The 14786-nt window shown below is 39.4% G+C and overlaps 1 protein-coding gene across 1 annotated transcript in view; it reads left to right on the top strand.

Moving 5' to 3' along the window:
- The first annotated feature begins 4836 nt into the window (after positions 1-4836).
- Positions 4837-14786, top strand: part of TASOR (transcription activation suppressor) — a 29366-nt gene continuing 19416 nt past the window's right edge. The window contains exons 1-4 of the mRNA XM_054162249.1: positions 4837-5369; positions 11891-12036; positions 13396-13488; positions 14442-14514. Of these exons, the coding sequence (XP_054018224.1) occupies positions 4982-5369; positions 11891-12036; positions 13396-13488; positions 14442-14514 (700 nt within the window). The 5' untranslated portion in view covers positions 4837-4981. The remainder of the gene's footprint in view (positions 5370-11890; positions 12037-13395; positions 13489-14441; positions 14515-14786) is intronic.

Genomic DNA, 14786 nt, shown 5'->3' with positions numbered 1-14786 from the left:
GAATGCGTATTTAAATTAGTGTAATCTCTTCTACAGGTTGATGCTGCCATCTACTGGAAATAATGGTGATTTTTTATACTTCATTCAATTACATAAAATTTTAAACACTGTAAGATATTAAATGTATTAATAATTATATAATGAGAGTTTTTTTTTTAAATGAAAGTAAATATTTTAAGGTTTTCACTAAATTTGTCAGAAAAAAAGTACTAGGTGAATTTTTGCTAGTAGTCTCTGGCTTTACAGAGACAAGTTCAGTCTACACGCCTAGTTTATCTCACCTGCTCCTATGACAGTTATATTTTCTCCATGACTGGTACATGATACCAAAGCTCTTTATATAATGTGTAAATTAAGTTTTGTCTTAATTTTTTTGAAGATCCCTTTTTTTTTTTTTGCATGGTCTTTGAAGAAAGTTTAAAGCTACAGTTATGCTGCCTTTGATTTCCCGGTACATAGAATTTATTCAGCACAAAATACACTCAAGCATTTGAAGAAAAAAGGTGCTTTATATCACTAGAGTGATTTCTGAAAAGTAAACTAGTAATTTCTAATTATTTATATTGTCAGTATGCTCAGAGTAAATAGTATGTTGTATTTCTAAATTTGCTGTCAAAAAGCATTCTGAACTAACATCTGGAGCAAGCACCCAACTTTGGTCCTAGAGCACGGAGCCTTATGCAATCTTGCCTTATAAATGTCTTTTATTTTGTGGCTATTTATCTGAGAGAAATCTTTATTACTGATGTATTATATATAATCTGATTTCAGAATCAAAGGAATCTGCAGCTGCTTTGTACTTTGTTGGGAAACCACATAGTGCAAGCCAGGGAGTCATGGGTGAATGCATGGCAAGTAGCAGAAACCACAGACAGTAGAGAGAGGAGAGTAAGGTGACAAGATTTCATAACCTTTTTTTACTTAGGAGTATCCCAACTAATATTTTCATTGGACCTTTGTTTTTATGAGCTGTGATGTTTTGTTATCTATTTTATGTCTATCAGGATTTAAGATTTGTAGTGGTACAGTGGTTATCACTTATCCACTGGTACATCACTTAACAAGTGACATTTAGTAATTTTTGTAATGATCTCTCCCAGGCTTATGTCAATTAATGCATTAAATAACTGTGCAACTGCAAAGAAGTAGCTTTTCAAAGCAAGTGGTAAATGAAAACTTTTATGTTATTTGGTAAATAGGCAGGACTCCATGCATTGTCTGGATTTGTAACGATACATGCTTCTGATGTTCACATTTCTTGTTATTGAACACAACCAAATACTTGTAAATCCCAGCTTTAGCATGTTTTCCCATATTTACTGACAGTTTATTGACCATTGCTAGACAGTTTTCCCTAACATTTAACTTAAATCTCTTTTGATAAAATTTAAGTCTCATCCCAGTCATGAAGTATATAAAGAATATTTCCTCCTCTGCAACAGCTTTTTCCATATTTGATAACTGCTATTATTTCTCCTCTCCCTTCTAGACAAAACTATGCCATTCCTGCAGTCTTTCATGCAATGCTTTAGATTCATGCAGCACAAAAGAATGATTAGACATGTTCCTGCAAGTTACAGCAAGGAAGGATGTGTGAAATAAGAGTATGTGAAAGGAGAGTGAGGACATGAGCTGTAGTATTATTGCTTATTTATGAATGAAGGCAAGCCAGATATAATCAAATCCAAACACTGATCAACTGAACTAGTTGTATATTGAACAGATTGCCTGGAAGTGATCTTAACATCTTTGCCAATTCAGACTTAATAGAACAGGTTGGCATGTTTGGAAATGCACTGTGCATCAGCACAGTCTTGGAAAAACCTTAGACTGGTACAGCCATTTTTTTTCTTCTATATGGAAAGTCTATTTGAATGAGATAAAGCACAGTAATTTTTTTCTGCTAATATAGCAACTCATCTGTAATACTATCTTTACCACCACTGAGTCCTCACAGAGGCAGGTCATCAAATTCTCAGGGAGACAGTCTTCATTTATTCATAGGTTGAACACTGCATTTGTGGGGTTTATTGCCGCTGGATACCTGAACACCATGTTTCTGCAATTAGATAAATACTTGGTGTTATGGTTCTGTAATTTATGTAAATTATCTTTATAGATACTAATTACCCTATTTAAGCTTGGCTGACTACCCAAAGACTCCTTGAGAAGAAACTAATAATTATTAGTTTATCTTCTTTTAACACTCTGGAGGCTACTGTTAGCACCAGACCATTTGTGACTTGGTAGGTTACTTACGTTTTCTGACTTATAGGTAATCTCAAGAGTCAATAAAATAAAATGCTAGGTTAAAATAGTTACTTGCATAAGAAAAACTTTGCATGTAAGGTTTATAATTGTTTTCAAGATGGCAATTTAAATAGTTAACAGGATTTAAGGTAACTGAGTATGTATCTTCTAACAACGTTTTTTCTTCACTGGTTGAGGGTGTTAGCTTTCAGATGAGATGTGGAGCTAACAATGGCCAGTTGCGTAACCATGGTGTGACCAAAATCAGCAGATGTTGGATTTACTCCAAGTTAGCAGATATTCACCAGAACAAGCAGTGTCAGCAGAAGGTTTTTATAGTTTCACCAGAGTTAGCAATCTTGTGGTCTCTATCCGGGCAAGTTCAATTGCCACATGGTAACTAATGAATATGTGCACTTGTTCAACAACTCCAGCACTGCTATGCTTTAAACAAACACGTGAGTTTTTAATGTTTTCCTAGTTACTTGTGAAACTAAGCATTCAGTGATTGTATTTCCTAGGCTTTCACATAGTCACACCTGTCTTTTACCAGAATTTGTAACATTTTGCAGCAAGGGCTGGAAGAGGTGAATAAATGTTAACCTTCTGACTGGATACTGGCCTCCAATATTGGGGTAGGATGGCCGACATGAGGTAACAACACTTTAAAGTACTGCAGAGGAATCTTGACAAATCTTACTGAGAATACCCAATAACTCTGTAGATATAATGGAGTTTCATTATTTGTTGTTTTGAAGTACCAGTTATTTGCATTGTATCTGAAGCCCTGTTTTTCCTTAAAAGCTGATTTATATCCGTGATAACAATGATTAACTTCACTACCATTAGTAGTATTTTGATTGCAAAATACAGAATAGACTGAACAAAGACTGCATGAAAGAGAAGTAATTTATCATCTTTGCACATTAGGTCCATAAATACAGTATTTTCTTCTGTATGTAAACAAATCTTCTAATAACTTCACCTTGTTGCTCAGATCCAGCACTGACAGCAAAAGAGATGTTGCGCATAACCAGCCCAACATACTCCCTCATTAGTTTCCTTAGCAAATCTGCTGGGAAAAAAATCTGGCATAGCTTGAATAGAACCAAAACCCTTTGTAGCATTTGGTTTCACTGCCACTGAAAAATGCTACTCTTAGGTATGTAAAGAAAATGATTAGACTGTGTTCAGTTGATCTGTAATACTTTATCCTACTGGTAAGACATTAGAGTTATTTTTGAGAAAGATTAAGTAGTTTGTTACTTGCACATGTAGGTTTTTTTCTTGCTGAAGTGTGCTTGTAATTTGTAGTTTTACAAGCCATGGAATATAGTTAGTTTCACTTATGTACCCTTACTATAGAATCTGTCAAGTCGTGATCCTGCATGCACTCGGAACAGGATTACATTTGATGAAGTTACAAAACTACACCTAAAAGCCTTTGTAATAATGCACATTTCCTTTGCAATTTAAGATTGGCCCCAAAAGTGCAACAAACCACATTGTTAAACAGATTCAGTAAGAACTATTACCTCTTACACTGTTTGTACAGTAATTCTCAATTAATTGGAATTACTCTAGACTGAAGATGTTAGTCCAAAAACAGAAAAAGTTTGTCAGTGTTTGTACAGACACACATTTTGAAGTAAAGGAATAGGGGGGGAGGCGGGGGAAGAAATTCATGAGACTAATCAAGAATTCCATTAAAGCACGTTGATATTGTTCCTTGTCCTTCATGGTTAATTATTTTTATTCTTCAAAGTCAAAGGGTAACATTTGACGTTTTATCCAGTGCTGCGTTTTGTTCCTCAGAGTTCGTGGAGACAACTTCACGTCGCTCGGCTGCCTCGCAGAGGTCCGAGCGTGCCCTGTGTGGCTGATCTGTGTCTGCCCAGTCGGACTCCTGCGACAGGCTGTTTGGTAACAGGACCGGAATGCTCCCGCGAGATTCGTGCCTAGGCAAGGGAAAGTTTGCTAAGCACGGTTCCATTATGCCCATTACTGAAGGGGTAAGCGATGTACCATCTGCTAGCCGCAGACTGAAGCACGCGGCGTTATCTTGCAGTGAAATGCTCTGTCCCTTTGCCACCGCCCGGCGCTGCCCTGCTACCGGACCCGCATCTGCCCCGGGCCAGCGGAACAGGAAGCGTGGGCTTAGTGACAGCTTCACTCCTAGCCAGAAGCGGCGACGGACACCGGGACCTGCCCCGCCCAGCGCTCCCTTGGGTGGCGCCGGGGCTGTGCTTGGGGCCTCATTCCAGCGGTAGTGGAAGGAGCTGCCGCTTCTCGCCCACACCGCTGGTAGGAAGGAAACGAGCGAGCTGTCTCTTCTTCATCCTGGGAGTCTGCAAGAGGAGGGACTGTTGTCATGAGTTGCAGACAGGCCTCGCTCCGCCCGCGCGAACTACCACCATTTTATGCACGGCTGGGCAGCCCGAGCCTCCAGCGCGGCCGCGCGCCAGCAGCAGTACCTCGCGCGCAAGCGGGCGCGTCCCGCCCCCTACTTATAACCTGTGCCGCGAATGGATTGGCTGACGCGTGCTGCCTCTAGCCCCACCCCCTCCCCGCGCGTGCGGCCGCCATGTTAGAGTGCCGGGACGGGGCGGAGGGGCTGCAATAAAACGAACGTTAACGGCAGCGGGAGGTGTATAACGCCGGGGAAAGGGTTGTCTGGTGGAGGAGAAAGAGAAGTCGGCATATCGTGCTCTCTTCTCGGCGATGGGAACGAATGGTGGATGTCGTGATCCCCACTAGTGGCGAGATGGAGCCGGAGAAGCATCAGCGGACGGAGAAGAGCAGCTCGGGCCTCCTCGGTGGGGAGAGTAATAGAACAGGAACCGCTGAGGACAGCACACAATATGGCGGACGCTCTGAGAGCAGTAGCACTGGGGAGGCGCTGTTGCTTGGTGGTGCTGCTGCAGTGGACAAGGTCCCCAAAAACCTCAGCATCACTAACAGCAGCCAGCGCAGGAACAGCATCTCAACGGCAAATGAACAGCAGCAGCAGCAGCTGCCCAGCGGTGTGTCGCGGGGGCCCCCCGCTCTCCCCAAGCCCCCAGAAGACCTGCCTGTTAGGAGGAACTTTCAGATTCCCAGGAAGAGCAGAGAAAAGAAAGGTTGTTCCTTCCGTTTCCCTCCCTTCTCTCCTTCACTCCCCTGTTCATCTTGTTCATTAGGCAGGCTCTTTACGCACCTCACACAACTGCATGCAAAATCCTGCGGGTGTGGAGGAGGCTGTGGCATGGCTCGAACTACCGACGCTGCTGGGGATAAGATTTTTTTCAGTGTCAGCCTTTTACATTATTCTCTCTCCTTACCCCTCCCTCTTTATAGTTTTTATTTTCTCGCAAGGAGGAGGAAAAAAACAAACCCACAAAACTCGGCTTGAATTTCCGATTGTTGCCTTGAAAGGAAGGAAAAGCTGGATGCGATCAGGGAGGGCTTGAGTGTTGATCGTCGCTCTGCTGGAGATGCAGTCGCATGCAGAGAAGATGGTTCTCTGGAACACGGACATGCAGAGAAGATGGTTCGCTTTTCTCTTCCCCTTGACCTCTCTGCAGGAGAGGGGTGTAATCCTGTAGGGTAGGCTAGCAAACACTGAACACAGATGTCTTCATTGATGAAATATAGAAGGCTATTCTTACCTAGTAAAATAACCTTTGCAGGAAGGAAGTGAGTGTCCCACATTCACGTGCTTCATCTTGGAAGCATTCCTTTTCCAAGCGTCCAGGGTTTCGTTTCTTCTTCTTGTTGTTTTCGAGTAACTCATCCTTTGAAAGTCTCTGGTATTTCTTACTTTTCATGAGACTCTAGTGGCTTCTGCCTGTCTTTGATTTTCTCCCTGAAACTTACTTTGGATCTTGATCTTTTGCAACATGAGGTCAGTAACTTAGTATGTATCATAAAAGGTATCTCTTCATATACAGGCTTGTAGTTCTTCAGAGAAGAGTAACTTCTTGAATGTAAGGAAAAGATGAAGGTAGGTTTATTTCATTATCCAGTCTTTGTCCCTCTTTCCATTTTTGACAATGATGTTCTTTTTTTCCTTTTTTTTCCTTTTGCCACCCTGCAGAGGGGGCCTACAAGTCTGGCAGAGATTTGCTGTGGAAAGGACTGGGTTGATTTGGCGGGAAAAAAAAAGAGTATATTATTATTCATCTGGCAGAAAAATGTCTGAATAAAACATGGTGACTTGTACTTCCATCTGCCAGACGTAAGCGTGCTCACATTTGAATACCTTTAAGTATACCCCAAACCTATGGTGCTTAAGCACAGACATTTGAAGTTCTTCTAGTGTTCAGTTCCAATGTGAATGAAAACCTGCAAAATACCTTTTTGCGTCATGTGAATTCATCCTTTGCTTGTGCAGAACCATCTACGGTGTATAAAAAGTTTTAGAACATGAAGCTCAAACATCAGGATTCTGTGGCTGTTAAGGTAGAATAGGAAAGCCATTCTTGCCCTACTTCTGAACTTCATTTGTAAAGGTCAGGTTCGCTTGATGCGTTCTCAAGGGCTCACTTTTTAGTGCACTTGTCTTTCCCTTTCAGCTTGCAGGAAGCTGCTTGGCCATTTTAACCTTACTGGCAACTAACAGTTTCCAAAATTCTCATTCCAAACCTCTTTCCATTCTTCCCATAGTGCTTGCAGGCTTACAGTTGCTTGTGATTGCTGGTTGTTGGCCTTGCACCATGTGATACCATAACATGAAGCGCTGTGAGAGTGTATCCTAGGCAAAACTAGCAGGAGTGGGCTAGCATGAAAACTGCCAACATGATCTTTGACAACAACCAAGTTGGTATTGGAATTAGAATTGTAATTTGAGAAGTGATATAATTAGTTCAGTTTTGAAACTAAACTGTAAGATTACCAGTGCACTGATTGTGTGATGTTACACCAGCATGTGCTTACATCTGCCTATTACCTGTACACAAATAGAGCTTGTCGGCTTACAAAATCCTCAGAGTATCTGCTGTCTGTCTCAAAAGAGCTCTCTTGGCTAGAAGCATACATGTGCAAGATGCTTCCAGCCTTCCTCATCTTGGAGTTGCCCTTGTTTTGCTTTGGAAATCTCCATTTTAGTTCTCAACGTGTCATCTGGAGAGATACTTGCTGATTTGACTTCAAAGACTAGTCTGTCATGTCCAAACTATAAAATCTATCAGACAACTTTTTCTTTGGATGGTGGTGTTTTTTGATGGTGGTTTTTTTAAAAGCCCCAAGAGGGGTTGTGGGAGCAACATCTGATTGTGAAGCAATTAAAGACTGAATATGTGCAGGGAAAATATAAAGGAAAAGTCCTAGATTTAGCTACTTACTTAGGTTTACTGAAATTTTACTCATCTTTATTTGGAGACTAAGGAGGGACTGAAAGTCAACTAGTATGTCTGGAGGAAACAAAACTAGTTATGGGTAGTCATCATGTCCTTCTTTCCATAGTGGAAGAATCAAGGAAATGAGACTGTAAGAAAGGTTGGCTGCAAGACTGTTTTTTCTAAGGTGTGCATGCATTTGTTTTTCTACTTAGAACTGTCTTGAGATGAGTTTCTGTTTTCTTGGTACATACCAGTTACCAATGGTGTTATCCTCTCCTGAGTAGCTCTTGGGGGTTTTTTGTTTTGTTTTTTAGATGTTAGTACTAGAGCCAGTTGTCATGGCCTCTTCTAATTTGTCAGATCTTCTCAGGTTCTGAGTCTGCCTCAAACTTCAAAAGATCTTTTTTTTCAGTGGGGTGAGGAACAAATTTTCAAGATACAACACTGGAAGTGCTCTTCTGAACTTGCTGAACAAACTCTTGAGTAGTTAAAACATGCTCAGGTATCAGTCACTCAAGGGGTTGGTTGGTTGTGGTTGGGACTTTTTTGTTCTTTTTTTTTTTTTTTTTTCCCAGTAGAATACAAAGCTAGGAGATGACCACTCTTTTTTTTCACACTGTGGCAGAAAAAGGTCTTGATTTTATCTCTAAAAGTCAGCAATACTTGCCTGGCAGTCTAGGTTGTTCCTTTTCTACTTAACGGTATTTGAGGGTTCATTTTGCCTTGTCCTTTGTCTTCTAACTTTTCAAATCTTTGGTGGAGTTGCGTATCTCCTATTTGGTGCTTGATACTTTTACATGAGGGTTTCATGAGGCAATCCTTGATAACTCTGTAGACACTTTGAGGGCAAAAGACATTTTTGTCTGAAAAAAAAGTTATCAGTGTTCTGGTTCATTAGCACAACAGATTTTGGTCTTCATTTGTTAAGACTTAAAGAAAATTGCGCTTCTGAATGGAGTTTTTGCAGCAGGAACACTTGTTTGGGAAGAGTGCTAGGATTCTGCCAATTCACTGCATAATAAAAGACATACTTTACTTATCTTTTCTTAAAAGTTAGTTCAGAGTTCCACAAAGAGAATTTCTCTGCTTTTTTGCACTGAGTGAAAAAAAACACCAAACAACTAGAACATGCTACCTCCAAAATGAGTTTTCTCAGGTTGAAGCATCAGACAGCAAAAAGGAGAAACTTAAAGCCTCTAGTGAATTACATGCTTCCAAGTGTGCAGTCTAATATCCAAACTATATTAGCTAACCTGAGTTTCCACCTAAAAATATATATATATAGGTTCCAGTACACTGGGTAGAAACTGAACAAAACAGTGTTCATTTACTTATTTTTACTTGCTCAGAGCAAGCCAGCAAACCCCCCAGTAATTTACCAGGGTGTGTTGGAAGGATACTGCAAGGTATCCTTACATAAATCACTGGTTAGTTCCATGAGTCAATAAAAGTACCCACATCAGATTTGTACAGTGACCCTGACAAATACATGTACACATTACTGGTCTTCAAAGTAATGTAGGATTGGGGATAATAATGTCATCTTTTTCCCGTGAATATGGGGCTCTAGGAGGTCTAGATCAGTACTTACTATTTTTTTAATCGGTTTGAAGTCCATAGGTTTTGGTGATAAAATCTGGAGTTTATTAATAATCTTCAAAATGACAATAGTGTATGACTTCTCTAAGGCTTATACATTCAGCAAATTTCATTCACAATCCTTTTTCTCGGTGGATGAGATCTGATCATGAAGCCAGTTCCTTTTAGTTCATGCATGAAGTAAGCTAAGGCCAGACTCTAGTTGCTGGTTTTGTTCACCTTGTATTGAATGGACAATGCACATCAAAGAAACTGCTTTTCTGTGAAGTTTTTGGATTATTAAGCATTTTCATACTAAAAGGTGGATGCAAAGTCTTGTTCTTACACTGAATTGATCACTTGGGTAGTATCAGTCTTACTCTGATGTTCTACATATTCTCAAATTGGAATCTCAAAAGTTGCTTTCATGACCCTCTACTTTAAAATACTTCAGGTTTGATCTGTCTTTACTACAAAGGTAGCAATAGCCTTTGTAGCTTTGATAGCATCTCTGGTACACTTAGATGTTGTGTTTGGGGTATAAATTTGGTGAAGTACAATAAAGTGTATATATATTTATATAGTATTTGCATATATTTTTAATATAGTATTTACATACTTACTGAATAATAAGTAACAATATGATTCTATAATAATAGGAAAGCATGGTGTCAGTCCTCTGCTGAGAAATTGAAGAAGTCAACCCACAATAACCTTTAAAAAAATCTGTAATTTGCTGTGTTCTGTAGAGCTTTTCCCTAAACCTCTTGAGAGCTAGTTGTATAAAGGTTTATGCAGATTCTCCCTAACTGAAGGCTGTAGTATAGAAGAATGGGGACTTGCTGTTCTTGGGCAATTTTACTTCATTTCACTCATGACAACTTCCCACAAAGCAGAAAATGGGAATGTAGTTGATAGCATTTGAATGGCTGACAGGATCTCGAGCCACTAATATGCCTCTTCCTAGATTTGCATCTGGGATGTAGCAAGATATTTTGTATGGTTTGTGGATGTTCTTGAGCTAGTCTTGCAGAGTTTTTGACTTGCATGGGTTCAAGATGGAAAAAATAGACTGGGTTTGGCTGTGCATGTGTTTGTATGCAGTGGTGTTTGTGATCTTCTGCCTTAACTGGTCCTTTTAGATGGAAGAGGAGCAGATGTGAAACTCATCTGCTCATGCAAAACTCATGCACTACACAACACTGGAGGTTAAGAGCTCCTTGTAAGAAATATCTAAGAGGGGTTTGGGAGATGGAGTGGGTCAGGAGGTCCTTTTCCAGTGTGTGTGTATCTGGTGGTAGGCTTGTTTTATGTTTTAGTAGTGTGTTATGTTTCTCTTTTTAGTACAAGTGCTTTAAGTCTTAGTAACATTAATTTGAGAATTATATTCACTTCCAATTACCTTTTCTCCATATTGCTGTCAGCCTTTCAAGAATGAAGGCATTACTAAAAAAGATCTTATGTAAGAATGTCTTTTAATCACTTCTGTAACTTCCACTCTTTCATCACTTACTTGTTGCTGGTGTTTAGAATCATTGCCTTGATTCAGTTTGGTGGCGTTACGTTATAAAGTGAGTGTGTAAATGCAGCTTGTACTAGCTAAAGCAGGTCGGTTTTCATTTAGAACATTTATGTTGAGATTAATGTGGCAAATACTTCTGCAAACAAGGGAAAGGTCACTGTCTAAATCTAGTACCATATTATTTGATGAGGTGGCTAATTAACTTTTATTTGCTTGTAGAATAATGGTAAATTGTCTTTTATGTGAGACTAGTACTGCCGTAGTTCATTCCTAACTACTATGTCTTCTATTGATTTTAGGGGGGTTATTCTGGCCATTTGTTTTTGTGGAGAGAAACAGGCCCTCCTACAAAAGGAGCAAAAGCAGTCTCAGAAATGTCTGCTGGGAATATTTATTATCTGAAGTTTGCAAATACCACAAAAATAGTGTACTTTCAAACCACTTGCCAGGCTGAACTACAGTTGCCCCAGGAGTATTCTTTTGCTAGACAATTATTCTCAGAATGTGTGCTCATATTCTCTGGTGGATCACTCTTGGTTGCTTGTCTGACTAGTTGTCGCTTTCAGTACTCAAACACAAATAATGAGGCTTGGGGAGAGGAATAGTTCAGTGTGTGAACGTAAATGTTTTCCCAGAAGGTCAAATTGCACAGCATTTGGAGTGCTTTCCTTTCAAAGCAGTTACTTACGGAATAAGATCATAAAGTATGAGCATAGGCAGTGCAGGTTTTGAGGATCAGAGTTTATTGGACTCCTTAAGACACTAATGCATTTATTCATATTTAGCCCAATTACCATAAGCAAATAAAATCCCCTCTAGCAGTTCTTACGAGATACAAAGTAGGAAGCTGTTGTTGAGGTTTTTATTAGAACAATTTGTATGTGGTTCTTAATTAAAAGAGCTAATTAGTGTAATTAATGTTCTGGAAGTTAATTACAGTGTTTTGCAATACATATCAGATGCTTTCAAAGGGTAAATTCAGATTTGAGGTGCCTCCCATATGAACTACTGTTCAAGAGTAATATTAAAAAAGCTTAAAGAAACATGTTTTTTAAAGATGCCAGGCAACTTTAAGTTAAACTTTCTAGCTTAAATTCCATCTTTTGCAAATATTTGAGGTGTTCTGGATTTTGTCTTTTTGCATAAACAACGAACGGGGGAATTCTGGATTTCTTTTTATATGGGTTTTGGAGCTTATTATTTTGTTCCTTCTCTTTTCTAGGACTCTTTCAACCTGTAACTGTAGGCTCTCGAGAATTTGAAGATGTTGTGAAGATTCTTCATTCATCTTACTTGGACCTAAATTCAGCGTCCCATTTTAATTACAAGAAAGTCAGCTTAGTTCATAATGTACTGTTGGAAAAGGAAGTGAGTATATTTGTGGCTTCTCTTTATGGATAAGTTACAAGTCAAGCAACATTTAATTTTTTTTTTCTGAGTCTAGAGGCAAAGACCTCTAGATTATTTTCTATGTATGTGCTTGATTTCTATGTATGTGCTGCAAACTGGCCACAAAAATGATCAGGGGATTGTAACACCTGCTATGAAGACAGGCTAACTGAGCTGGGGTTGTTCAGCCTGGAGAAGAGAAGGCAACAGGGAGACCTAATGGCAGCCTTCCAGCACCTGAAGGGGGCCTACAGGGAGGATGGAGAGAAACTGTTTACAAAGGCCTGTAGTAACAGGATGAAGGGCAGTGGCTTCAAATTAGGGAAGAGTAGATTTAAATTGGATGTTAGGAACAAGTTCTTTACTGTGAGGATGGTGGGACACTGGAATATGTTGCCCAGGGAGGTAGTTGAGGCCCTATCCCTGGAGATATTCCAGGTGAGGCTTGACAGGGCTCTGGGCAACCTGATCTGGTTGAAGATGCCCCTGCTTACTGCTGAGGGGCTGGACTAGACCTTTGGAGGTCCTTTCCAACCCAGACTATTCTGTGATACTATAATCTCCCAAAATGTAAGCCACTATATTTTGGGCAACTTTGTTACACCACAGACACAAAATACTGTCTGCCAGATACTCAAAAAAGACTAAAAAGAGAAATTGTATTTGGCACTACCTTAGTTTTTATGAATGCTTCCTGTGAAACTTAAGATTAAAATATTTTGCCGATACTAAATTTACATAGTGTCAGTAATTTTGATGCTCTCCAAGAAGAAATTCCTTAGTTGATTACTTGAACCAGTAAGAGGAGCAGCTTGGTTGAAGGACTTAAACTGCTGTTTGTGTGGCGTCTCTGAAGTTTAGCTTTTCAGTGCCAAAAAGCATTACATACGGAGTTTTGCAAGTGCTGAAAACCTGCTCTTGCAGTGAGGTGCAGCTTCAAAGGTACATGCACAACATAAGAAGTAATGATCTGTTTCTGAAGAAGAGGGGAAAAAAGCTTATTTGCAGAATTTCAGAGATGCTACGTAACGCACTAAATTGGATGCTTTTAGGTAGTTATGCTGCCAAGATTACACTAAAACACTGCTGTGCAGTAGTACTGCTTGAAGAGTGTCTCTTCCTTAAAGTAACATTGGGGCAGATTAAGCCAATGATATTTCCTACAGGTTAAAGTTGTTTGAAATCCAGTTTTAGTGTACTATAATCTCATTCCAATTAGCTTTAGATTGGTTTTGTGCATTTATATCTGCTAACATATGTGGTGCCTTAAAAAATTGACACTAGGATGTGGCGGTAGTCCATCTCTGTGTGTGTGTTAAGAACTTTTTGTAATAACAGTTCACAGAAAAACGCAGAGAGCTGAAATTTGATGGTCGCCAAGAAAAAGAGCTTTCCGAAACCTATGCATTTTTGATGGTTGACCGATCTCAGGTGAGAAAACAAAACTTATTAAGAGCTGCCTTTTTCTTTTCTTTAACTGAGTAAACGGTTTATTGACTTATTAATGTTTAAGTTTTTGTTTTTCAAAATTCATCACTGGAAGGGATTGAGGCGTGGGAAGGAGATACAATACGTCGTTATTGTTTAACTATTTTATTCCCTACTGTTTAAGGTGCTCCTTTTACATGTTTCTGTGAAGTATCTTCTCCAGTGTAGGCTCTCTTTTGTAAATTAAAGGATAGATTTTTCAGGATGGCATGTGGACTTTTTATTGGCTTTGTGGTTTGGGATTTTGGGGGTTTATTAATTGAAAAGGAATGTTAAGTACTTTTTGTTCCAGTTGTCTTTTGGTGTGGGTTTTTGGGGGCAGGGTTGTGGCTGGGGTGTTTTGGCATTTTTCGTTTGTTTGCATTGTGGGGGTTTTCTTTAGCATCAAGAAGAGGTTGCTTTAAGGAAAAGGTAGCCTGTAACATTAGAAAATGGACCGTATCTTTTGTGTCTCCTCTTTTTTCATATGTTTTTAGCAAAAGTGACAAAGTGAATTTCTGTGCTTTTTTTTCCTGCTTTTCTCAATTATTTGATGATTTGACAGATTTACTTCTGCATTGTGTACTAAACACAAGTAATGTTCATAGAAATGCATTTAAGGAGGCTGCTTTTTTAAAGGTATGAGTGGGTCAGTGTGACTGCTTCATTCTGAGTGTTTGACTTGAGCAGTTTAATAGTTTGTAGCAGTTCAGGCTAGTTTTGTCTCTGAGTAGTTTGATTTATAAGGGGCTCTAGGGGGGTTGTTTTAGTGTGGTTAGTTGGTTGGTTGCTTTTGTTTCATTTGTTTGTTTGTTTAGTTAGCTTAATCAAAATTCTCTGGTGTTTCTCACAGTTTGATCTGTTTGTATTACAGCTTTCCTGATAGACTTCCTTTAAAAAATGTCTGTTCTTTTCAGATCCAAAACATATGTGAAAAGGGGCTGCAGGTGGGCCACTCCACAATATCAATTCTTGGAAGCCCTTCCATGGGTAACTATCTTTTGATTCTATGTGCTGGTATTATTCAGTATGACTTGGCAGATTACGTGATGCAAGTTGTGTAAACTTTCAGCCTTTTTTCTATTACTTACTGCAGGAACATCACAACTAGGTATTTTTAACCAAGTACATTGACATCAGAATGTTATTTCATAACTTTGTTTTGACTAGTTTATTTAAATTCTTTTCCTGAAGGGAAGACCCGACTCTCATTTTTGCTGAAGCCAAAATGGTGTATCATGTCTTCTCAGTGAAACTGGGAG

The sequence above is a fragment of the Dryobates pubescens genome, chromosome 1 (genome assembly GCF_014839835.1).
Source record: "Dryobates pubescens isolate bDryPub1 chromosome 1, bDryPub1.pri, whole genome shotgun sequence".
NCBI lineage: Eukaryota > Metazoa > Chordata > Aves > Piciformes > Picidae > Dryobates > Dryobates pubescens.
The sequence above is the reverse complement of the archived record's forward strand: the minus strand, read 5'-3'. Positions and strand labels throughout refer to the sequence as shown.